Consider the following 26,277-nt stretch of genomic DNA (forward strand, 5'->3'; position numbering starts at 1 on the left):
CGTTCGCCTTAAATCCTCTTCCTCCTTACCTCTTCAAAAAAATCAAAACGATAGAAAATTCATAACATTCAACTACGATCAATTTGCTATATAGAATCCGCTATATAAAATCTATCGATATGTGTATAGAACGTTTTGTGATTTCGAGTTATCTCGCGTAAGCGGAGAATAAAATTTTATGCTTTACTTGTGCCTCCAGAAAATTAAAAAAAAAATCGAGAAAGTATTCTTTAAATCTTGAGATCCTTTGTTCTTCGTGTTCGTTTGCTACAACGTGTGACAAAATGATTCTGCGTTATTTCTGAAACATAGCAACTTCGCGAGTTTTACGGATTAGTTGCAGATATATCGGAAAAAAAATCTATCGGAAAAATGTAAATATAAAATCTTTAAAAAAAGAGCGAAGTAATAAAACGTCACTGACTAGAGGAAAAAAAAAAGAGGAAAAAATGTATATAAGTTAGATAAAAGTTGCACGCCCGCGAGAGGCATCGTTCGTTTATTGTTCGCGATCGGAGTCATCGACACAGAGACGAACAGGATAGAGTCATTCGCCGGGTATCCTCTTCCCCGTTTTCTCTATTCTCGATTCGTCTATATACGTATAATCATTTACAGCTTTAAATTAAATCTTGAAAATCGAATCTAACTAGAACGATAATCATTTAATAATTTCATTGCATCTTATTTATATTACTTGCAACAAATACTGTACAAAAAAAAGGAAAAAAAGTACAATTTGCATTACAAACACGCGAGATCGGTCTTATTGTTGCCGACGTTAGTAGCTATATTGAAAGCTACCTCCATTCGCGGACGGTTTCTGGCTGGCAGCGATGTTCGCCGCCGGCGTATCGCGTCCAGGACCAATTTTCGCCGTTGGTGACTCGGTGGTATTCTCTCGCTCAGCTTGCGACGATTTGCAGCGTAGTATCGCGCTGCTGTGCCTTCTTCGTCACTTGCACTATACAGTTTGTACTTTTGCGCATTTGCTAGCGGATCATCATTCAATGGTATTCCAATTTTCACTCTAATCGGATAACGCCACACATTGGACGATCGCGATCTTAGTCCGGGATGTCCCGTGTCGAAGGAGATCGCACCTGCAGAACTTCCACCGATAAACGGAATTCCGCATCGAACTATCGTGAATGAGTCTTGCTACTCGACGAGGACGACGAGACATGCCATTACGCTGGCACTTAAATGCCATTTATGTACCATTGTGCACATTACTGTGCATGCTCTTGGCGTTTTGCGAACTGGGTGAGCTCAACGGCAACGAGGCGGTCATCTTCCGTCTAGCGTTTGTCGACGAGCTCGACGAGCCATCATTGCCGAAGCTAATCTTAACACCGCTCGACATGCCGCCGATCTTGAAGGCATCCTGCTGCATCGATTGTGAACCCACAGCTCTCCAATGATCCACCTGAGCCTCGTGCGACTTTTGTAATACTCTACGTACGTCTCCGTCCTCGCCGCCCTCTTTCATAATCTCCTGCAGTTTTTGTATGGTCTGGTACAGTATCACCGGACTGATCAAACCGAAATCGAATAGACTACACATGTGCAGCACAAAGTTGCGATAGAGGTTCTTCATGAGCAACTCCTTTCCCTTACTCTCTAAGAACATTTGGCAAGCTAGTGGTATCTGGCAGTCTCCCACGTACCCGTACTTCATCACGTGCAGGTTCCACATCTTCATCAGTTCCTTCTCACCCTCGTTCACATCCGTAAAGTCGTCGATCATCATCATCGTCTTTGTTTGCAACCACTTGGGATCGTTTTCACCTTCGGAATCGATATCCATCTCTTTGGGATATATAGGCAGACACGTTACGGTGTGATGATATAGCCTAAAGAAAATAAACACGTTTAATAACGAAAGATTTATTCATGCTATAACTTTCGCGATTGTTTATATTGTAACACTCACCTATTGTGACCTGTGATATAAGGTCTTTGGCTCTCAAACTCGTTTTCATCGAGCTCTAGAAACTCGGACAGGCTTGGTTTCGTTCTTTTCGGACGGCACACCAAAATATTTGTCACGCTCGTGCGCCTGGTTGGTCCTGTCCTTGAAAAAGGTACACTAGATGGTTGTGAAATTAATTCGTGAGGACTACCTGCATACGAACCATCATAGCATTCGTTTATTGCTACGTCTATTCGGGCACCTTGTGGAATTGGCTGGAAAAAAAAAGTATATAGTGAGTTGATTTAATTACGCGCGAGCAATCATAATGCTTGCATCTTTGTTGTTTGATTGCGGCCATTTATTCCTCATTAATCTCTAGCGTCCATTATTTTCGATTCCATCAAATCAAGTCGATGGTTTATTTCTCTTCGAACATAAGTTTACATATCAAGAATATCCATAAAAAAATATTGTAACTGCAAAATCTCTAATATTTCAAGAACATTATTTGTATCTTTGAAAAATAAGAGAATCCAAATTCCCAGAAATTACAATATTTTTCGTTATAGGTAAATGCAAATTATACTTATTATTTATATAACTTACCACGTATGTGAATGTGAATCGCGAGTGACACAGTTTTAAGTGCTTTAATAGAGAGTACAGTTTCCCACAATCCAACGAGCACCAGGGGCAGTGTAGATCTTCGCAGGCCTCCGTTTGTTGCCGGCTGTTATTATTGTACAAAAATTGATAGACTATCTGCTGAATTCCGTTAGCGTTAGCGTTAGCGTCCACTTTTTCGTTGGAGACATTCATCCTCGAGGGTGTCAGCGGACTAGGCGTTGGCAGTGTCGCGTTATTGTTATTGTTTGTGCTACTATTATTATTATGATTTACAGAAGAGGAACGCTCGAAACCAGCTAAAAAAATAACGACAACATTGTTAATCGCAATTCTTTTTTGTATGATTATTGCAAACACATTACAATATCGTAAATTTACGTGCACGCATACATGATAAATGAAGACAACTAACCGTTGGCTGATCGATTTTCTTTATTGTCGCCACTCGGTATCGAAGGTATTGGCGTCGGTCTGTCCACTAAACCATTGCTTGGTTCCATGGTCCAGCTGAGCCGGAACTTCAATGTCGGTCCTTGCTTGAACATCTCGAACGGTTCGCAATCCTTGATGTCGACTACAGTTTCCCAAGAATTATGTTTCTTAGGACTGGACCTAACGTTGGTTTGCACCTCTTGCAAACCTAACTCATACTCGCCATCCGTCAACAAACATCGATTGTGTTTGTCATAGACAGTGAGCTCCGAGCCATACTGTTTTACTTCATCACCGGCAGTCTTGATCGAACCCGTAGATGATTTACGACGTTTTTGAGCTGGTTCTGAATTAAAAAGAATTAACAATTTGAAGTATACAGATATTACTTTTAGATGGCGATCGTACATACCTTCTAAATCACAGTTAGTTATAAGGCAGCCATTGTTAGACATGCAATAAACCCTGAGCAAGAGCATGTAAGTTTTCGCTATGTGACCATTGTTTAAGCTAAAAGATTCGTTAGGTATGGAAATCGTGGGTGCCTTCGGCGGAGGCTGACTCTCTGATGGATTGATTGGGACCTCGCTTGTACCGACTGAAACCTAAACAAATGGACCATTTCAATATCGAGAATATAGCATTAATAGAAAATCTGATTGAACATTAGTGTATATAGAACTATGACTTTTATACATAGGACTATTATCTTGAATCCAATATAAACTAAAACTTACTTGCATGATAGGCGAACTGACATCTTTTCTTTTCTTGTGGCAGATTTTTAACAACAATGTTTCCACTTTGACTGGATCTTGCGATATCTCAACTACAATTACACATCACAAACTTAAGAAACATATAATCGTTATGCGAAATGCCTCGTCGAATATTGTCTGAATTTCTAGGATGAAAAAAAGGGTAAAACGTAATTAAAAAATGTACCTCTTTTGTCATAAAATCCTAGAAACGTAAGAGTCATATATCCGCGAACGCCGAGATTCTGTTCTTGTTTCTTTTTCGCTAACAGCTTATCCAGAATCGTGTCAATCTTAAATCCTCGTCGTGATTTGTGACTTCTGGACATACGTTGCCGCATATACGTTAAGTTTCTGTACAGAAATATTGGCTAAAAAAAAAAAAAAAAAACCATAAAGTTTATCCAAAAGTTGGACAAAATATTCGATAGTCTCCCAATAATTTAAATTTTTGTAATATCTTGTACTTAAATTTTATACCTACCACATTCTATACAAATTTTACACACAGCAATTCTGAGAAGTGTGTAAAAATATAAATCTCGACTCGGTCAAAAAAATATATTTTAACTTACCTTTAGCAAATGCTTGGTAAATTTCAATTTAACATTGTGCATACATTTTAATTATTTACTTTTATACTTTTATTTTATTAAGAACTTTTACTACACCAAAGACGCATATAAAAAAAATTATATGCAAATAACAGAAGCAAAAATATGATGTATAATTAACACTTTGAGGGCAACGCAAATTAAAATTATATGACACAAAGATAAAGAAATTAAAATGGATTATTGTTTACTCACTGAAATTTGGTTTCTTGTGCGGAGGAACCGGTATATTTGCGTTGGTTCTGAAAATAAAAAAATTAAAGTTACAAGTAGAAATTAAGATGTTTCACAATAAAGATGTTTTATAATAAATACCGATTGAATGTTGTGAAATGTTAGAATATTTGAAATAAACTAATTTTTCTTTCTGATTATATGTTTAGAATCAAATGCAATAATTTTTATTATTTGTTAGAAGTGTTATTCATATGAATTTATGAAAATTAAAAAAGCATTAATATAAATTTTAAAAAAGCAATAATACAAATTTTTTAACATAAATTTTATAAATCTTAAATTTCTTCCTCAATTTAAATTACTCTTATAATAAAATTTCTTTTTTAATTTGACTACAAACTTGCAGCTTTGGAATATAAAAATAAAAAAAAAAAGAAATAAATTTCTATTATACAATTATTGCATATAATTGAAAAAGATATAAATAATTATGATAATATAAAAATTATTAAATATGTATACAGATAAAAAAATAAATGTATATAGATAACATAAATTATAAAATATTTATGAAAAAGTAATTATAATTAAACAATTATAATTGTACGATATTTAAAAATAAACTAAGTAGTTTATAAAATTATTTAAACGTACAAAACATTATTTTTTTTAATTAAGTTCTTATGAAAAAAAAATTTTATTTCTATCACTTTGTTAGTACGAAATCGAATCTACAGATGGCCACAAGGTTGACTCTTATCTCGAATTCAGAATACATTCACAAGCATTTAAAGGAAGCAGTGTACGATGCAAAAACTGATCCTTCATTCAGTTTCAAATGGGAAATGATGAATGGGTTTTACTCAAAATTATTTGAGACGCCTGCATCCCTTACTTTGTTACGACACTAGCAGGCAAAACCTCTCTGATCCCACACTTTTCTATTCTATTTGTAAAGTTTTATGTGTGTATCTGAAGGATCTTTTTAAAAGACTCACAAAAATAAAATTTGGATGCACGTTTCATATTCTATGAATAAAACTGAGACTGCTCCCATTTTACATGTGGCAAACGCAAAACATAACATAAACAAGTAAATATATGCATTCGAAGACATTTTCTTCATTACACGTGTCAATAGCCATTTTTCCGCTAAAACCAACAATTATAACGAAACACGTAATCCGTGTCGAAGAAAGCCTGGATTTTCCCGCAAATTTATATAATTCGCGTAGGAAAAAATAAGATATTTTACATGAAAAAAATGGATATTTCATCCGGGAAAAACTGTTCGCGACGTCAGGAGGAATCATCGCGCGCGATCCGATCTGCGGTAGAAAGAGAAGGAAACCGAGCGTGTCGTGCGGGGAAAGGACGATGACAGGTGTCCGCGCGTTTCAGCGTCGGAGCGGAGGGCGCGGAGAGAGAAAGAAAAAGAGAGAAAGAGAAAAAAGAGAGAGAGAGAGAGAGAGGAACCGACGCGCGCCACGGTGGGCGCCCAAGTTGATTCTCGACGGATGGGGTTAGGTTCGGTCGCGACGGCGGCGAGCGAGATAACGATACATCGACGCGACCTCCGCGAAGGGGCCTCCTCGAGGGTTATCCTCTCGCAAGGCGAAGATCGGCGAGGGCTGGCGCTCGTCGCTACGAGACGACGCGCGCCGCCGACAGGCGCTAAGGAAGGCAGAGAGTACGGAGAGCAAGAAGGAGAGAGAAGAGGAGAAGGATATTTTTCCCTTACTTTCGAAGGCCTGCAGAAATAGCTCGTGATCGGCCTGGATCTGATCCATACGTGGTCCCTTCTGTCCGTCGAGATCCTTCTCCCGCTTCTTCGGCGGCATCTTCGCGCGGTCCTCCGTGCACGAGCAAGGCTCCCCCGCGGAAACGCTCCACCTCTCGGTCGCGCGAAACCTGCGACAACGACAACACCCGCCCCGCGCGAAAACTGGCGCTCGGGCGCCCCCCTATCAAGACGATTGACGCGCCCTCTCGCGACGCGCCATTTAAACAAGCGAGCATCGCCGCAAACCAAGGGATGCTCTGAGATGGGCGATCTAATAGCGAATTCGATTGAGTGTGCTACCCAGGTAGAACCTGAAACTCATAATGACATCATTAGGACGTTATCATGATTTTGTTTATCACTTAAAAGTTACCTAAACAAAAATGATTAAAAAGTAAGTTGAAGATGACAAAAAGAATCATAAATTTTTAAGTTCAATAATCGCATTATATATAATTTTAAAAAGATTATGTTGCTTAAATATAATTAAAATATACATGAATAATTAAATAAACAAGTAATTGCGTTATATATATATATATATATATATATATATATATATATAATGATATTATTATGATTGATTCTTAAGATTTCATAATATAAATAATTAAAATGATAATTAAGGATGTCTTGTATGTATAATTCCAGCAAAAAGTAGCTGAAAATCAATATTGACGAATATATTCACTTTTGGTGTATTTTGAGTAAGAAATTATGTGGAATATTACAATTTGATCTTACTCAGGTGGGATACGTTTCCCATAAGAATACATTAATTCGGTGCAAATTAAAATCCTTATAACTTGTGAACGCTTTAGTGAATCGATTTAAAAATTGTACTAGATTCTAAACATATGTGAGGACATTCTGTACAATTTTCATTAAATTCTCAATATTTTGAAAATAGGTACAAAACATCCCTAATACTACGAGTTAATTATTATGTTATTTAAAAGGAATAACGATATAATAATAATTTGTAGAATTAATTATCTTATTGTTTCAATTATTAATGCTTATTGTGCATTAATGCTTATATGAAATTTATATATGAGTCTTTACATTTGCATTACATATGGTGTTTTCGAATGGTCGGTTTGACCCAACTCGGGGTAGTTTACTAGACGTCATTAACCAATCACAGTCATTCTTTTGAAGAATGTAATTACATTTTTCAAAAGAATGACTGTGATTGGTTAATGCGTCGTCTACAATGAAATTTTAAGGAGACTTAAGGCGTAAGACTTAAGAAATTGACCAATCACAGTCAAGTATTAAGAGAATATTCGATTGTGATTGGTCAATTTCTTAAGTCTTACGCCTTATGTCTCCTTAAAAATCTCATTGTAGACGACGCTTAATGACGTCTAGTAAACTACCCCGAGTTGGGTCAAACCCGATCATTCGAAAACACCAATAGAATGCAGGATTTTTAATAATTCACTAAACGATCGTGGGTACATTTGTCAATTGGCCAATTCAAAATAAGATTCTCTCGGATTGGTCGAGCGTTGCTACATATCCTAGATATCGGTCAATACGAGTGATTGTAGTCGTACACAATCTGTCAAACGGGTCACTCCCGCGAAATTCGCATCGAGATTTATTCTTCGTAGCTAAACTTCACTAGTGTGACACAACGATGAATCGAAAATAGACTACTTTTTTTTATATTTGTTTTTTTACTCTTGAACTAGCTGCACTTTTTGTTCCTCCTCTCTTCCTTGTCAAAGATGGCGGCGATCGCGTAAGCGTCGAAAGAAACATTTTCTTCTTGTGTGCTCCGAAAAAGCTAAATTATATATACTCCTCGTATATATATCTTCTATTTCGGACCGTAAAGATCTCGATAGCGATCATTCCTGAAATCTCGGAAGGTCGCCAGTCAAAATGACCGAAGAAACGCAACAGCAGACCGAGGGTGCTGCGCAGAACGATAGCTGTTCCGCACAGCAGAACGAAACGCAAATCAATTCGGCAGATATCGGAAAAGTCAAAGACAACAAAAAGGAAAAATGTCGTCCTATGACAAAGGTTCGTCTCAACAGAATTCTAATAAATGCGGATTTCTATCTCGATAAACGTTCTTTATTAATTTCTCGATAAACATGTAAACACAAAAGGTTATGTTAATCGATGTAAGAAAACATATCCGGCCGGATCTGGTTAAATGATTCTAAAATATAAACAAATGTTTATATAGTTTACATTTGTTAATATTAAACATACGTCTTACATCAAAAATGTATCTTCCAAAATGTGAAATAATATTATAATTTATTGTTTTTTTTTAGGTGGTGATCAGAAGATTGCCTCCGACAATGACTCAGGATCAATTCTTGGAGCAAGTGTCACCATTGCCGGAACATGATCATTTGTACTTCGTGAAAGCCGACATGTCGCTCGGCCAGTTCGCGTTTTCTCGCGCTTATATTAATTTTATAGACCAACAAGATATCTTTATGTTTCGGGAGAAGTTTGACAATTACGTCTTTATAGATTCCAAGGGAGTGGAATATCCCGCAGTAGTAGAATTCGCGCCTTTTCAGAGATTACCAAAGAAACGAGTCGGCAAGAAGAAGGATCTCAAATGTGGCACTATCGAGAGCGATTTGTATTTTATAAACTTCCTGGAAGGTTTAAAGAATCAGGAGGTTGATTCAAGTGTAACTCAATCGAAAACTGAATACTCTTATCAACCACCAGACAGTGAGTATTTTTTAGTTACATATTTCTTTAAGTAAGGAGACATTACATAGACATTGAAAAATATTTTAAAATTATAATGATTGTACATTGCATAGATACAGCAAAGAAAATCACAACAACTCCACTACTTGAGTATCTGAAACTTCGTAAACAGGAGAAGCAACGTCTTAGGGATGAGAAACGTGAGGAAAGACGAAGGAGAGATATAGAAAAACGGAGAACGAGAGATGATCCTGTTATTTCTAAGGTAGAGTAATTATTGGGATATATTAGAATACAACAAATACAGTATAGAATATGATATGGAATAATAATTATTTTGCTTGTAATAATTACTTATCAAGCTTGAAAACAGTTTATACTTCATTCTTTACTGTATTTGCTGATACTAAGTATTTTCATCTACAGCACATATATAATGTGGAAAACGATCAATCATCCAATTTTCCCACATCTCATCAAACACATCTCTCTACAAATATTAAATTTGAAGATGCGTTTTTTCAATGTTTCGTCAAAAATGCAAGCATATACAAAGAGGACATTTTCCTCGATAGACTTATAGATAAACAAGAAAAATTATATAAGAATCATCAAAGATTCTATGAGCATGTTAAAAAGACAAAATCAATTAAAAGCATATTTGATGTCAAGAAACGATATTTAAATGCCAGTAATCAAATTAACTGTCAAACTTATTTCTATTTCCACAAAGGCGATCATGTAAGGAAAAATACTTTATTAAAAAAAAATATAATTATTTCTATTTAAATTATTTTTAGTATTAGAGTATATACAATAATATGAAATATATGATTTTTCATGTACGCTAGTAGTCGCGAATTTCTTCCTGACTTTAACGTGTGAAAAAGTTGTAGTACGAAAGAATCGTATGTCTGTTTGAAGTAGCATGTAAAAGAATGGGAATCAGGAATTTAATTTTGTGAATCACTTCTACTGCTGCGCCGTGAGATATATGGAAAAATCGATGTTTGACCAGCGTCGATGGTTTCCTTAAGAGAGGGGCGCTTATTATATATTTATCGCAATTACACTTTTGTATCTATGATTTTCTTAAAACCTTATGTGATTTTATATATACATATACATTGTAATATTGTAATTGTTTTAACTGGTTTGTATCAAATTTTTGAGAAGAATATGTTTTTAATAGAAACTAATTATACATTTATATTTGATAATTGTGTTCTCTTTGCATTTTGTTGTACAATGAAGTACACTAATATGATAAAAAAATATAAAAAATATAAAAAATACAAGTCTATAAGATAATTGATAATAAATACTAGAAGGTACACAAGATATTATTTTTTTCACAGGTTTTAAGAAATCCGGACTTAGATAAAGACTCGAGTAAGGACGACAAAGAAAATAAAGAGGAGAGAGATAAACTTTCGCCAAAGGAATTGAAGAATAGGCACAAAAGAGATGAAAAAATAAGAGAAAAATTATCGCGAGACCGGGAGATTAAACCTATTATTAAAGGGTATAGAGAGCGAATCGATGATAGAAACAAGGAAATAAAGCATCGACGATATGATGAGAAGAGGCCTTACGGAAGACGTGATGATCGAGAGGGAGTAAGAGAGGAGAGAAGATTTGATTTTAAAGATGACAGAAGATACGAGGCGAAGGAGGAGTTTAGAGAATCTAGAGACAGGAAGGTGGAGGAAAGACGCGGAAAGAGTTACGAGAAAATGAGACAAGAGAAGAAGAAGTTAGCTGAAACGAAGAAACAGATTGTTGATATTAATGGAGATGATGTGAATTCAAAAAAGATAAAAGAGGACTACGATATTGTACGAGAGAAAGAAGATGGAAATGGCAAAGAATCTGTGCATAAGGAGGATGAATTCAAACATGCCGGAGACAACGAATGCACGCAACATGATACTGCCGAGGATCGAGTAACAGTGGACGCGATGCGAAATTGTGAGGATGAAACTGGAGAAGAGGGAAATGGTTCATCTAATCCTGGTGAGAAATAATTATTCATATTTAGAACAATATTTATATATTTTCTCCCTTCATTTTTAATATCTTAAGAAAAATTTAATAAAAATTTTAATGGAAGATAAGAGCAGAATATTTATTTTCAAGTGAATAATTTGAGTCTGGTTGGAAATATAATGCAATCATTGTTTCGAAAAGTTAGGGGGAAGGTATTTGCGTAAACATTTTGCGACAATAACAAACAGATTAATATAGATGCAAACGATGAGGATGAATCTGAGGAGAAAGAATCAAAAGTCGTGAAGAGGCGAAATTCGCTCGAAAGTGGCGGCGAAGGTGGTGCAGGCGACGGTAGCTGTCTGCGACGTCACAAATCGTTAGATGGAGATGGTGAAAGTAATTTACAGAAAAATGAAGAAAAAGAAAAGGATAAAAAAGATCCACGATTGGAACGCAGAATACGAAATAAGGTAAGAGGCTATATATTCGTTCAAGAAGCATTGTGCAAAGTTATTATTCAATTGTTTATTATCGTTATTATCATTCTTTTATTATCGTTAGTGCTATTGAATATGTAAACGTTCCTTGTCAAACATGTATACTCAATTAGTTCTTCAACAATTTTGTTAAACATTTTTTCATTTCTTTTACGTGATTATAAATCAAATATGTATATACAATATGTATGTGCATATTTATTAATTACAAATATTCAAAAACTATCTTGATTGCAGGATCGTCCAGCAATGGAGATATATAGACCCGGCATGGGCAAGTTCAGTAAGCAGCGACTAGAACGTGAAAAATCCAACAACGATGAACGAGCATCTCTTTCCCAAAGTCCGACGCCAAATCCAAATACTTCTTCCTCCGTGACTGGCAAATCCGGGAAATCTGGAGCGACAGAAGTACGCTCGATGACATTCAAACGCAGTGTCACTCGTGATGCAGTGTAATTTTTTCGAATCATTTTTCGTCGCTCGTAACGCATCGCTCCATCGTGGTTGTGACGCTTTGATTTCGAACGAATTTACAGTAGATTTAATCATCATATAATACATAATTGTTCCCATCATACTGTATAAAACATGTCATATCATGTAATGTGATGATTCTATACGCGCATCCAAGATAATTATTTTACACACAGTCTGCTCGTATTTCGTTTTTTTTTTCTAGACATGATTTTATTATGTAATATTAACGAATTAATAAATATAATATACTCTATTACAGCTTTGTAATTTAGAACAATTATAGGAATAAGATTTTTAAAAAATATAGCCTACTTTTCCGACGAGATATATATAATCTGGACAGAGATATTACATACGAGGTAAAAATCGAGATTAAAATCTACCAACTACTAATATAAAGATTATTACACGATTGCAAAATCACATGGAGTCACTTTTTATTAAAATTTATTCTAAAAATATTGCACTAATTAATGCAGTAGTAATGAGTGTTTCATTTCATGTTAACACACACACACACACACATATATATATATAATATTATCATTCTAATATACTATATTTCATATATTATTATTTTTGAATAATATATATTTATATTATTGTGTGTGTGTGCGCGCGCGCGCGCGCGCGTGTGTGTGTGTGTGTGTGTGTATCAGTGGTCAAGTTTCCTAACCTGAAATCAATATTTTTTTTATAATTTTAAGCAATTATTATTTTCCAAATATATTTTTCGCTTTTTCCGATGAGATATATACAGGGTGGACCATTTTAATCTATAATGGAAAATATCTCGGAATGTTGGTGAGATACAACAAAATGTTTTAGACAAAAGTTGTATGGTTTCAAGGGGGACATAAGATGGTGTCATTAGTTTGATCTTGAAGAGCCACCTGAAGGACACGCGAAGGTCAGCTCCAACTTTTTAAATGGGACACCCTATATGCTTTTGCATATTCTTGTAGCTCATCTCAAGAGCTTACCAAAACACTATAATTAAGTTAGTTTTCATTAAGTACTTTCCAAGTTGAGGCTTGAAATCATTTTTTAATTTTACATAAACCGTAAAATATCTTGTAAAATATTCATTTTTCGATTATTTTACTTTAATACTTTTATGTACAAAATAATGAGAAGAATCAATTGGTGTAAAAAAAACTCATAGTTGTTTCGAAAAAAAATATGTAATTCACCATAAATTACACTAAAATATAATCATTATTATAAATCGTTATTATAAATCATTATTATAAATCAAATATTAAAAAGAAAAGTATTAAACAAAAAAATTTTTTAAATTAAAGGATATATCTCTCTCCGCAGATTTGTGATCATTTTTGTTTTTCTTTAACTTGTCGAAGGATTGTGAGATACATCGTTTTTCGCTAACAAGTCTAATAATTTACTTAACGTTAAAACATACATCTCTCGGAGCGATAATAAGATACCATATTCTCTTTCAAGAATCTGTCTTATCTCCATATAGCTTAGCGAATCGATGCCAAATTTATCGAAGCTGTCATTGATATTTACCGAGATATTTTCAATACCAAGGATATTGGCAATGACATGGACGACATGATCAATACTGTCGTCGTTATTTACAGATTTGTGTTTCTCGGCTATCACTGTAGATGATACTATTGGATATGGTTGTTGAAGAAAAACGTCTATAGTCTCAAGACAGCTGGACACACGCTGCGGTAAAACACCAATACGCGTTATACCGATGTTTTTATTCTTCATCGAATCTATAAAAATCAGAGTATCGTATAATGATATTAAATATAAAAAATGATTATTATTCGCTTTAAATATTTAATTTGTGCTTTTGTTGTAATAATATTAGAAATCTGCAATTTTAATAACGTTATAAGTCTGCAATTATCTTCTACTAATAGTTCCTCTATAATTTTACTGTATGTATTTCTTCCAATAAAAATTGTTAATGTTTCTAATAATAAAAATAAATAATTTAATAAATCTTCTCAAAGAGTCATACAAATCATTATGTTGACTACGTGAATATTTTTTTACAATAAAATGAAAACAGTTTTTAGGTAAAATTTAATAAAAGAAAAAGGGTAATGAAATCCGAAAAAGATCTAAGATTATTGAATCTCAAAGAAAGAAATAGAGAAATGTCTCACCAATATATAAACCAACATCTCCTATAACACCCCATTGAATAGCGAGACCGGGCAAACCAGCAGTATGCCTCTGTTCTATGATTTTCTCTATAGCTGAATTTGCGAGACCATAATTGGATTGACTCGCATTGCCTCGGTTAGACGCTATAGACGAAAACACAACAAAAAGATCCAATGATGGACAAGACTTTCTCGATACCACGTCCAGATTCCTCGTACCGTTGACCTTTGGCAAGATTACAGTCTCGAAGTCGACCACTTGCAGGTTCTCAAACAAAGCGTCACGTAAAACGACGGCCAGATTAAATATACCGCCCACAGGAGCCAATCGATTACTCTCGTCGATCAAACATTCGGCGCCCGAAAATGCTGTAATGTCTGCCGTAGAGATGATAACTTTGATGCCTTTATTGCGCCAATGTTGCACGCGTGACATCTGATAACCAGTGCGTATTCCAGTACGTGACACGAGAACGATGAATCTAGCGCCGCGGGTGATCATCCAATTGGTCAATTCCAAACCAAATCCACCAAGACCACCGATCAATACATACGACTTGTCTGGATACATATAAGTACGTGGTATGGCCGCTACCGTTGTTTGCATCGATAGCATATGTTTCTGTGGCTCTTCGTCTCGAATCTTCAGCAATACCTTGCCGATATGTTTGCCTGCCATCATAAATCTAAATCCTTCCTCGAGGCTTTGCTTCGAAAATACGGTCGTTGGTAATGGACGCACTACACCATTCTCGATTCCCTCTGAGATTAGCCTAACAGTTTCTAGCTTATCTTCGCTATCCTCGAACAGCATTTCTAAAAGTATACCATGATAGGAGCTGTTCTTTAAAAATATCGACATATCTATGCGATTGCCATTCAACATGTCGTACTTCCCAATATCGAGGAAGCGACCATTCTTCGCGAGGCACCGTACGCTGGCATGCAGTTTCTCTTCTGATAACGAGTTCAATACAACATCGACCCACAGCCTTGGGTTTCGTCCAATATCAGCTGTTCAAAACTCGTATCTCGGGAATTGCCAATGTGCTTGTCAGTCAATTGCGAAAAAGTCTTCTTGAGATAGAATCGTTTATTCTCTGTCCCGACAGTGACGAAGACGGTGCAGCCGGCGTGCAGGGCAATGTTGATTGCCGCTAGGCCAACGGCACCCGCACCAGAATGAATCAGTACATTTTTGCCCGCTTTCAATCGACCTCGTACAAACAAAGCATAATATAATTAAGTAAAGAGCATTAAGAGCCCACAAAACGCGGATGGCAATGCGTAAATTATTTCGAACATTAATTGTTCGCGAAATTTTTTTTTTTTTTTTTTTTTTTTTAAATGCGTTATTAGGAGAACATGATTTGTAAAGAGATCATCAACGCATTATCGACCTCCTCGCAAAATATATTCTCCTGATAATATAAAATAATAAGAAACGAATTTTCGAAAATTTTCACGCTTGCGTTATTAGGAGAACATGATTTGTAAAGAGGTCATCAACGCATCATCGACCTCCTCGCAAAATATATTCTCCTGATAATATAAAATAATAAGAAACGAATTTTCGAAAATTTTCACGCTTGCGTTATTAGGAGAACATGATTTGTAAAGAGGTCATCAACGCATCATCGACCTCCTCGCAAAATATATTCTCTTGATAATATAAATTATAAGAAACGAATTTTCGAAAATTTTCACGTTTGCGTTATTAGGAGAACATGATTTGTAAAGAAGTCATCAACGCATCATCGACCTCTTCGCACAATATATTCTCCTGATAATATAAATTATAAGAAACGAATTTTCGAAAATTATCACGTTTGCGTTATTAGGAGAACATGATTTGTAAAGAGGTCATCAACGCATCATCGACCTCCTCGCACAATATATTCTCCTGATAATATAAATTATAAGAAACGAATTTTCGAAAATTTTCGCGCTTGCGTTATTAGGAGAACATGATTTGTAAAGAGATCATCAACGCATCATCGACCTCCTCGCAAAATATATTCTCCTGATAATATAAAATAATAAGAAACGAATTTTCGAAAATTTTCACGCTTGCGTTATTAGGAGAACATGATTTGTAAAGAGGTCATCAACGCATCATCGACCTCCTCGCAAAATATATTCTCTTGATAATATAAATTATAAGAAACAAATTTTCGAAAATTTTCACGTTTGCGTTATTAGGAGAACATGATTTGTAAAGAGGTCATCAACGCATCATCGACCTCCTCGCACAATATATTCTCCTGATAATATAAATTATAAGAAACGAATTTTCGAAAATTTTCGCGCTTGCGTTATTAGGAGAACATGATTTGTAAAGAGATCATCAACGCATCATCGACCTCCTCGCAAAATATATTCTCCTGATAATATAAAATATTAAGAAACGAATTTTCGAACATTTTCATGCTTGCGTTATTAGGAGAACATGATTTGTAAATAGGTCATCAACGCACATCGACTCCTCGCAAAATATATTCTCCTGATAATATAAAATAATAAGAAACGAATTTTCGAAAATTTTCACGCTTGCGTTATTAGGAGAACATGATTTGTAAAGAGGTCATCAACGCATCATCGACCTCCTCGCAAAATATATTCTCTTGATAATATAAATTATAAGAAACGAATTTTCGAAAATTTTCACGTTTGCGTTATTAGGAGAACATGATTTGTAAAGAGGTCATCAACGCATCATCGACCTCCTCGCACAATATATTTCCTGATAATATAAATTATAAGAAACGAATTTTCGAAAATTTTCGCGCTTGCGTTATTAGGAGAACATGATTTGTAAAGAGATCATCAACGCATCATCGACCTCCTCGCAAAATATATTCTCCTGATAATATAAATTATAAGAAACGAATTTTCGAAAATTTTCGCGCTTGCGTTATTAGGAGAACATGATTTGTAAAGAGGTCATCAACGCATCATCGACCTCCTCGCAAAATATATTCTCCTGATAATATAAAATAATAAGAAACAAATTTTCGAAAATTTTCACGCTTGCGTTATTAAGAGAACATGATTTGTAAAGAGGTCATCAACGCATCATCGACCTCCTCGCAAAATATATTCTCCTGATAATATAAGATAATAAGAAACGAATTTTCGAAAATTTTCACGCTTGCGTTATTAGGAGAACATGATTTGTAAAGAGGTCATCAACGCATCATCGACCTCCTCGCAAAATATATTCTCCTGATAATATAAAATAATAAGAAACGAATTTTCGAAAATTTTCACGCTTGCGTTATTAGGAGAACATGATTTGTAAAGAGGTCATCAACGCATCATCGACCTCCTCGCAAAATATATTCTCCTGATAATATAAAATATAAGAAACGAATTTTCGAAAATTTTCGCGTTTGCGTTATTAGGAGAACATGATTTGTAAAGAGGTCATCAACGCATCATCGACCTCCTCGCACAATATATTCTCCTGATAATATAAATTATAAGAAACGAATTTTCGAAAATTTTCGTGCTTGCGTTATTAGGAGAACATGATTTGTAAAGAGATCATCAACGCATCATCGACCGTCTCGCAAAATATATTCTCTTGATAATATAAATTATAAGAAACGAATTTTCGAAAATTTTCGCGCTTGCGTTATTAGGAGAACATGATTTGTAAAGAGGTCATCAACGCATCATCGACCTCCGCGCAAAATATATTCTCCTGATAATATAAAATATTAAGAAACGAATTTTCGAACATTTTCATGCTTGCGTTATTAGGAGAACATGATTTGTAAAGAGGTCATCAACGCACCATCGACTTCCTCGCAAAATATATTCTCCTGATAATATAAAATAATAAGAAACGAATTTTCGAAAATTTTCACGCTTGCGTTATTAGGAGAACATGATTTGTAAAGAGGTCATCAACGCATCATCGACCTCCTCGCAAAATATATTCTCTGATAATATAAATTATAAGAAACAAATTTTCGAAAATTTTCACGTTTGCGTTATTAGGAGAACATGATTTGTAAAGAGGTCATCAACGCATCATCGACCTCCTCGCACAATATATTCTCCTGATAATATAAATTATAAGAAACGAATTTTCGAAAATTTTCGCGCTTGCGTTATTAGGAGAACATGATTTGTAAAGAGATCATCAACGCATCATCGACCTCCTCGCAAAATATATTCTCCTGATAATATAAAATATAAGAAACGAATTTTCGAAAATTTTCATGCTTGCGTTATTAGGAGAACATGATTTGTAAAAGGTCATCAACGCACATCGACTCCTCGCAAAATATATTCTCCTGATAATATAAAATAATAAGAAACGAATTTTCGAAAATTTTCACGCTTGCGTTATTAGAGAACATGATTTGTAAAGAGGTCATCAACGCATCATCGACCTCCTCGCAAAATATATTCTCTGATAATATAAATTATAAGAAACGAATTTTCGAAAATTTTCACGTTTGCGTTATTAGGAGAACATGATTTGTAAAGAGGTCATCAACGCATCATCGACCTCCTCGCACAATATATTCTCCTGATAATATAAATTATAAGAAACGAATTTTCGAAAATTTTCGCGCTTGCGTTATTAGGAGAACATGATTTGTAAAGAGATCATCAACGCATCATCGACCTCCTCGCAAAATATATTCTCCTGATAATATAAATTATAAGAAACGAATTTTCGAAAATTTTCGCGCTTGCGTTATTAGGAGAACATGATTTGTAAAGAGGTCATCAACGCATCATCGACCTCCTCGCAAAATATATTCTCCTGATAATATAAAATAATAAGAAACAAATTTTCGAAAATTTTCACGCTTGCGTTATTAGGAGAACATGATTTGTAAAGAGGTCATCAACGCATCATCGACCTCCTCGCAAAATATATTCTCCTGATAATATAAGATAATAAGAAACGAATTTTCGAAAATTTTCACGCTTGCGTTATTAGGAGAACATGATTTGTAAAGAGGTCATCAACGCATCATCGACCTCCTCGCAAAATATATTCTCCTGATAATATAAAATAATAAGAAACGAATTTTCGAAAATTTTCACGCTTGCGTTATTAGGAGAACATGATTTGTAAAGAGGTCATCAACGCATCATCGACCTCCTCGCAAAATATATTCTCCTGATAATATAAATAATAAGAAACGAATTTTCGAAAATTTTCGCGTTTGCGTTATTAGGAGAACATGATTTGTAAAGAGGTCATCAACGCATCATCGACCTCCTCGCACAATATATTCTCCTGATAATATAAATTATAAGAAACGAATTTTCGAAAATTTTCGCGCTTGCGTTATTAGGAGAACATGATTTGTAAAGAGATCATCAACGCATCATCGACCTCTCGCAAAATATATTCTCTTGATAATATAAATATAAGAAACGAATTTTCGAAAATTTTCGCGCTTGCGTTATTAGGAGAACATGATTTGTAAAGAGGTCATCAACGCATCATCGACCTCCGCGCAAAATATATTCTCCTGATAATATAAAATAACAAGAAACAAATTTTCGAAAATTTTCACGCTTGCGTTATTAGGAGAACATGATTTGTAAAGAGGTCATCAACGCATCATCGACCTCCTCGCAAAATATATTCTCCTGATAATATAAGATAATAAGAAACGAATTTTCGAAAATTTTCACGCTTGCGTTATTAGGAGAACATGATTTGTAAAGAGGTCATCAACGCATCATCGACCTCCTCGCAAATATATTCTCCTGATAATATAAGATAATAAAAACGAATTTTCGAAAATTTTCACGCTTGCGTTATTAGGAGAACATGATTTGTAAAGAGGTCATCAACGCATCATCGACCTCCGCGCGAAATATATTCTCCTGATAATATAAATAATAAGAAACAAATTTTCGAAAATTTTCACGCTTGCGTTATTAGGAGAACATGATTTGTAAAGAGGTTATCAACGCATCATCGACCTCCTCGCAAAATATATTCTCCTGATAATATAAGATAATAAGAAACGAATTTTCGAAAATTTTCACGCTTGCGTTATTAGGAGAACATGATTTGTAAAGAGGTCATCAACGCATCATCGACCTCCTCGCAAAATATATTCTCCTGATAATATAAAATAATAAGAAACGAATTTTCGAAAATTTTCACGCTTGCGTTATTAGGAGAACATGATTTGTAAAGAGGTCATCAACGCATCATCGACCTCCTCGCAAAATATATTCTCCTGATAATATAAATAATAAGAAACCAATTTTCGAAAATTTTCGCGCTTGCGTTATTAGGAGAACATGATTTGTAAAGAGGTCATCAACGCATCATCGACCTCCTCGCAAAATATATTCTCTTAATAATATAAATTATAAGAAACGAATTTTCGAAAATTTTCACGTTTGCGTTATTAGGAGAACATGATTTGTAAAGAAGTCATCAACGCATCATCGACCTCTCGCACAATATATTCTCCTGATCATATAAATATAAGAAACGAATTTTCGAAAATTTTCGCGCTTGCGTTATTAGGAGAACATGATTTGTAAAGAGGTCATCAACGCATCATCGACCTCCTCGCACAATATATTCTCCTGATAATATAAATATAAGAAACGATTTTTCGAAAATTTTCGCGCTTGCGTTATTAGGAGAACATGATTTGTAAAGAGGTCATCAACGCATCATCGACTTCCTCGCAAAATATATTCTCCTGATAATATAAATTATAAGAAACGAATTTTGAAAATTTTCGCGCTTGCGTTATTAGGAGAACATGATTTGTAAAGAGGTCATCAACGCATCATCGACCTCCTCGCAAAAAATATATTCTCCTGATAATATAAAATAATAAGAAACGAATTTTCGAAAATTTTCACGCTTGCGTTATTAGGAGAACATGATTTGTAAAGAGGTCATCAACGCATCATCGACCTCCGCGCAAAATATATTCTCCTGATAATATAAATTATAAGAAACGAATTTTCGAAAATTTTCGTGCTTGCGTTATTAGGAGAACATGATTTGTAAAGAGATCATCAACGCATCATCGACCTCCTCGCAAAATATATTCTCCTGATAATATAAAATAATAAGAAACGAATTTTCGAAAATTTTTACGTTTGCGTGATTAGGAGAACATGATTTGTAATGAGGTCATCAACGCATCATCGACTCCTCGCAAAATATATTCTCCTGATAATATAAAATAATAAGAAACGAATTTTCGAAAATTTTCACTCTTGCGTTATTAGGAGAACATGATTTGTAAAGAGGTCATCAACGCATTATCGACCTCCTCGCAAAATATATTCTCCTGATAATATAAAATAATAAGAAACGAATTTTCGAAAATTTTCACGCTTGCGTTATTAGGAGAACATGATTTGTAAAGAGGTCATCAACGCATCATTGACCTCCTCGCAAAATATATTCTCCTGATAATATAAAATAATAAGAAACGAATTTTCGAAAATTTTCACGCTTGCGTTATTAGGAGAACATGATTTGTAAAGAGGTCATCAACGCATCATCAACCTCCTCGCAAAATATATTCTCCTGATAATATAAATTATAAGAAACGAATTTTCGAAAATTTTCACGTTTGCGTTATTAGGAGAACATGATTTGTAAAGAGGTCATCAACGCATCATCGACCTCCTCGCAAAATATATTCTCCTGATAATATAAATTATAAGAAATGAATTGGTTTGTAGGCTCTTAATGCTCTTTACTTAATTATCATGTTGTTGAATATTTTTCTATATTCGAGTGTCACCATATGAATGATGGCAAAGCTATGACATGTATAGCCGCTTGCTATACGTCGTCAAGGCCAAACATATGATATTAATTGATAATTCTCTGCCGAAATATTTTGCGTACTATATATACACGCGACATTTTAAATAGAAGTATATTTTATTTTAAATTAATTAATTATGACGATTGATGTATCACGGAACAATCGCGATATATCGCAAACCACCATCGTGTTTCGGAGAGCGACCCGCCCACCGCTTCGCCGCGATCGTAGTATCTATATTTAATTAATTAATCGAACGATTGCATTCCGATTCATCTTTTCGTTCGGTATATATAAGTATTTAATAAATTAATCGAACGATTACATTCGGCTTGCCATTTTACTCGCCGCGTTACAGTGAATATCGCGCGAGATAGGCAGGCAACATGCGCGGCGTCGTGCATGATTTCGACCGTCCGCGCGCAGACGAAAAACAGCGAATTTATATCTCGACTTCCAGACGATTTCGTTCTTTTTGCATAAAATTCTACACCATTTCGCGGCACTACCGTTTAAATCTCGTCCCGATCGCCCGAAGAGCGGCTGACTTACAGTGAATATCCGAAATTTGCTTCTTGGACTCACACTTAAATGTAATATTTATACATATAATATAAATATATAATATAAATATATAATATAAATAATAGCAAGGAAAAGAGAGAACATATTAATATTTTTATATAATAAATTATTATTAATTAAATTATTTATATTTTTATTTATATTATTTATATTATCAGAGGGACATATATGTTATCCTCTGAGAACCTTCGTGGACATTTGTTTTGTAGTTCATATTTTGTTGTTAATGTTCATAGAGGGAGTATCACTTCCAGGGATAAAGCGAGCCACATCATCTCTCAGTCTCTCTGTGCACGCTCGGTCGGCTTCGGTCAGCTCCAATCAGCGTTGAGCGCATGCGCATCGCATCGCCTCCACGCTGTTGACAGATATGACCAGAGAGAAACCTGAGAGCGGCCACCTCGCTTTAACGGGCACATTGTCCTAATGCGCCGCCTGACAAAGTGGACGTCAACTAAATCCATTACAGGCGATAATAATACATGGTTCGTATCTGAGCTATGGTTCATGTCCGAGCTATGGTTCATATCCGAACTATTCACATGAGATGGACATGAGAGTTAGACAAGAGCCGATAATCTATCGTTCTGCTTTTGTCTCACCAATGATGGCAAATCACGCGGCGGTAGGCATGAGGCGAGCGGTGATTTTCTATCTTAAAGCTCATGTCTCCTTCCATTTCTTGTCGGCCCCGTCTCATATTTCACGCGCTACATTTTACATAATTCGGATAGGATTTCGAGTCGACTTCGGGCGCCCAATATATAGAGACAAATTTATTTATTTATTATAAAGACATTTATTAAAAATGTTTTTTAATAAAACCTTTTCTTTTTATTTAAAATAATTATATCTGTATTTCATAAATGCTTACAACTCTCATATTATTATAGTAATATTTTATTTTATATATTTTTTAAATAATTAATTAATTAAAAAAATATACATATCAATGCGAATGATATCTTACTTTGATGCATTTGCGTGTTAGTGTTAGACATGAAAAACATAATGTAATATAACATCTAGTGTATCGAATGATGTGAATAATTTTCTTGTAAAAAAATAAAGTTTTAATAAGATTGCTCACACATATACGGCACAATACAGCATCTAATGCGCTAGATATTGTATTACATTATGTTTTTCATGTTTTTATGATAAATATCATCCTGGCTCATGTCTTGATGAGATCGATAATTCGGATGATTAATTTTATGTAATCATTTTTTATGTAATTATATTTAATTTTGAAAATAATAATAAAAAATAGATAAATCAGTTTGTGAAACTATAATTCTTTGTATGATGATATACAAAATAACTTTACATTAACAATAAACAGATTCTTTAATCTTTTATTAATATATAAAAGAATTACGTTTCACTGTCGTGATTTGTCTGCGGTACTTCATTATCTGTGCATAACAGATCTCTTCATTGTTTTAAATTTATATTTTTTTAACGATCTGTAAGATCTGTGTATTTTGCAACACGTATTATCGTTTCTTTTATATAACACGACACATTATTTGTAAATATTTCTGCGTGTACACGTACGTGCGTATATGCTTTTATTGTGTTGGTTGTGTAATTTTTGTATTTTTTTATCACGTGTTGTATTTCTTTTTTATTTCTATTTTTAAGTTTTTTTAATTTTATTTTTATATTTTTTTGTTTTGCATTATAATAAACAATCACTATGTCGAGTCAGTGCTCTATAGATAGTTATTATGATAAGTGCGTGTATAGAAATAAAGTAAATAATGTAAGAATGGGAGATTTTCGCATAGGAAACGGCTATTCCGATTTCCAATGCAGAAGGATACAAGATGCAATACATGGATAGGCAATACAAGTATGTTTTTGTGCAATAATTGTCATTATTTTATTAATTTTTTGCCTTTTCTGCTCCCAAATTCAATACATATTATTTGTTAGTTTATTATTTCATAAAATAAAAATAAAAAAAACGACAGCAGGAGATTCGAACTCGGGTCAGCGCCGTGACAAGCAGTCATCTTACTTGCACTGCTACGCGCTATTATGAAGGAGCACTTTATCGAATTGATCATAACCAACACGCCTGACATAAAAAAATTTTTTTTTACCAAACATTCGGTATACCAATTGCTATGGCAGCTTGAAGTAAGCATGTAATCGTAATTTTCATAATGTGTTGTATTTTTGTTACAGGACGTACAAAGTTGGAAAACTTGTCTGCCAATACCCTTAAAAAATTAGGATTATGTGAAGATCATTTCGTTATTACATCATAACGAAGAACGTGAAAGTGCGACGAGTGAAAGAGAAAAGCAAAATCGTAAGCTCGTCGCGTGGCAGTCGCGTGGTCTGTCATTGATGAGACAAAAACAGAACGATGAATTATCGATTCTTATCCGACTGTCCATCTCTGAATAGTTCGGACATGAACCCATATCATAGACACAAACCATGTTTCGTTACCGAGCGTAATGGACATAGTTCACGTCCACTTTGTCAGACGGCGCGTCAAGCATCGAGAAATGTGCCCGTCGAGGCTGGTGGCCGCTCTCAGGTTTCTCTCTGGTTATTATAATTATTATTGAATTTTTTCATAATCCCCCTATGTATAAACATAAAAACCCGGAGATATGTCTGCTTAAATAAATACGAAATATGTATATATGTATACAATTAAACGACGCGGCATCCGGCGCGGCTTACAACTGCCAATCAGGCCGATATTACATTTGTCGTACAACAAACTTTTTAGCGGATTGATTGGCTACAGTATAAAAAAATTTCTGAAATCTCTATTTTGTAGACAATCAATGCGCTAAAAAGGTTGTCGCACGACAAATGTAATATTGACCTCAGAAATTATCTTTTTGGATCACTGGTCACTGGATGCGTTCAGAACAGTTAAGAAACGTTACTAGATTAATCTATATTATATCGCCATATAATATATAAAATCTAGTAATATAATCTAGTAAATCGACTGTTGTGACCCAAAAAAAATAATCTCTGATTGGCTATTGTAGGCTGCGCCGGAAACCACCTCGTGATGTAGGAAAAGATAGGTATAATTATTTCGATTTTGCCTCATAAAAATCGAAATCGATTAATCGACCGATAAAAAAATCAATGAAATATATCAATTATTTAAATTAAAGGATCAACATTACCGATTAACGAAAAAATATTCCCTACTTCTCACTGTTCGGCAGACCGGTTCAAGTAAGGTAAGGACGTAGATCCCGAGACGAGCGAACAGCCTTTCCGATGATCTTGAGGGATTAGTTCTGGTGAATGAACGATTATTTGTGTAAGGCCAACAAATTTTGCTGCCGCTCGGGTGAATCGTGTTGGCCCTCGATTTTACGTGTCGGTGATATCGATTATTCGCGTTTATCGCACTGATCATACGCCATTAACGCTTCCGTTCTTCCGCGATTTCGGAAATTACTTCGAAATAACAGAGGGCCGAGCGATTCGTCCGAGCTTTTGTTGCAGACCGCTGTTTCCCGGGAACGCTTCCCGCCAATCACCGTGTCATATTTCGCGTGTATATTGTATAAAACTGTCCGCGTTTTCGTGAGATCTTCGTCTTGTGAGCTTATTTCGTCTTGTTTGCATAATTTGTGCGTTACGGCTGTTGCAAATTGTCAGGAAATCTTCGTGTTTCGACCGAAAATTGTCGTATTAACGTGACGTCGTTGTATTGCGCCGTACGCCCTGCCGCATTCCATTCGCGCGGGGCTCGCGTATTAATCGATTGTCGTCAGGTAG

At 34.8% G+C, this 26,277-nt stretch overlaps 3 protein-coding genes across 3 annotated transcripts; 1 reads left to right on the top strand and 2 right to left on the bottom strand.

Annotated features, from left to right (window-relative positions):
- Nucleotides 1-20: 20 nt before the first annotated feature.
- LOC105258479 (polycomb protein suz12-B) lies at nucleotides 21-6,487 on the bottom strand. Its single transcript, XM_011269741.3, has 9 exons — nucleotides 6,268-6,487; nucleotides 4,545-4,591; nucleotides 3,923-4,106; nucleotides 3,715-3,806; nucleotides 3,390-3,582; nucleotides 2,958-3,323; nucleotides 2,525-2,841; nucleotides 1,937-2,190; nucleotides 21-1,856 (listed from the first exon to the last, which is right to left on the bottom strand). Exons 1-9 carry the CDS (start codon nucleotides 6,365-6,367, stop codon nucleotides 1,214-1,216), a joined length of 2,196 nt encoding a protein of 731 aa, XP_011268043.1. The 5' UTR covers nucleotides 6,368-6,487; the 3' UTR covers nucleotides 21-1,213.
- Nucleotides 6,488-7,870: 1,383 nt separating this feature from the next.
- On the top strand, nucleotides 7,871-12,178 carry LOC105258484 (regulator of nonsense transcripts 3A). The gene is made up of 6 exons (XM_011269749.3): nucleotides 7,871-8,346; nucleotides 8,607-9,021; nucleotides 9,117-9,268; nucleotides 10,362-11,019; nucleotides 11,251-11,465; nucleotides 11,730-12,178. Exons 1-6 carry the CDS (start codon nucleotides 8,203-8,205, stop codon nucleotides 11,949-11,951), a joined length of 1,806 nt encoding a protein of 601 aa, XP_011268051.1. The 5' UTR covers nucleotides 7,871-8,202; the 3' UTR covers nucleotides 11,952-12,178.
- A 1,086-nt stretch (nucleotides 12,179-13,264) lies between these two features.
- On the bottom strand, nucleotides 13,265-15,355 carry LOC112639535 (fatty acid synthase-like). The gene is made up of 2 exons (XM_025413873.1): nucleotides 14,123-15,355; nucleotides 13,265-13,723 (listed from the first exon to the last, which is right to left on the bottom strand). Exons 1-2 carry the CDS (start codon nucleotides 15,006-15,008, stop codon nucleotides 13,320-13,322), a joined length of 1,290 nt encoding a protein of 429 aa, XP_025269658.1. The 5' UTR covers nucleotides 15,009-15,355; the 3' UTR covers nucleotides 13,265-13,319.
- Between the last annotated feature and the right edge of the window lie 10,922 nt (nucleotides 15,356-26,277).

This window comes from Camponotus floridanus, unplaced genomic scaffold, assembly GCF_003227725.1.
Source record: "Camponotus floridanus strain SB8 unplaced genomic scaffold, Cflo_v7.5 scaffold70, whole genome shotgun sequence".
NCBI classification, from domain to species: domain Eukaryota; kingdom Metazoa; phylum Arthropoda; class Insecta; order Hymenoptera; family Formicidae; genus Camponotus; species Camponotus floridanus.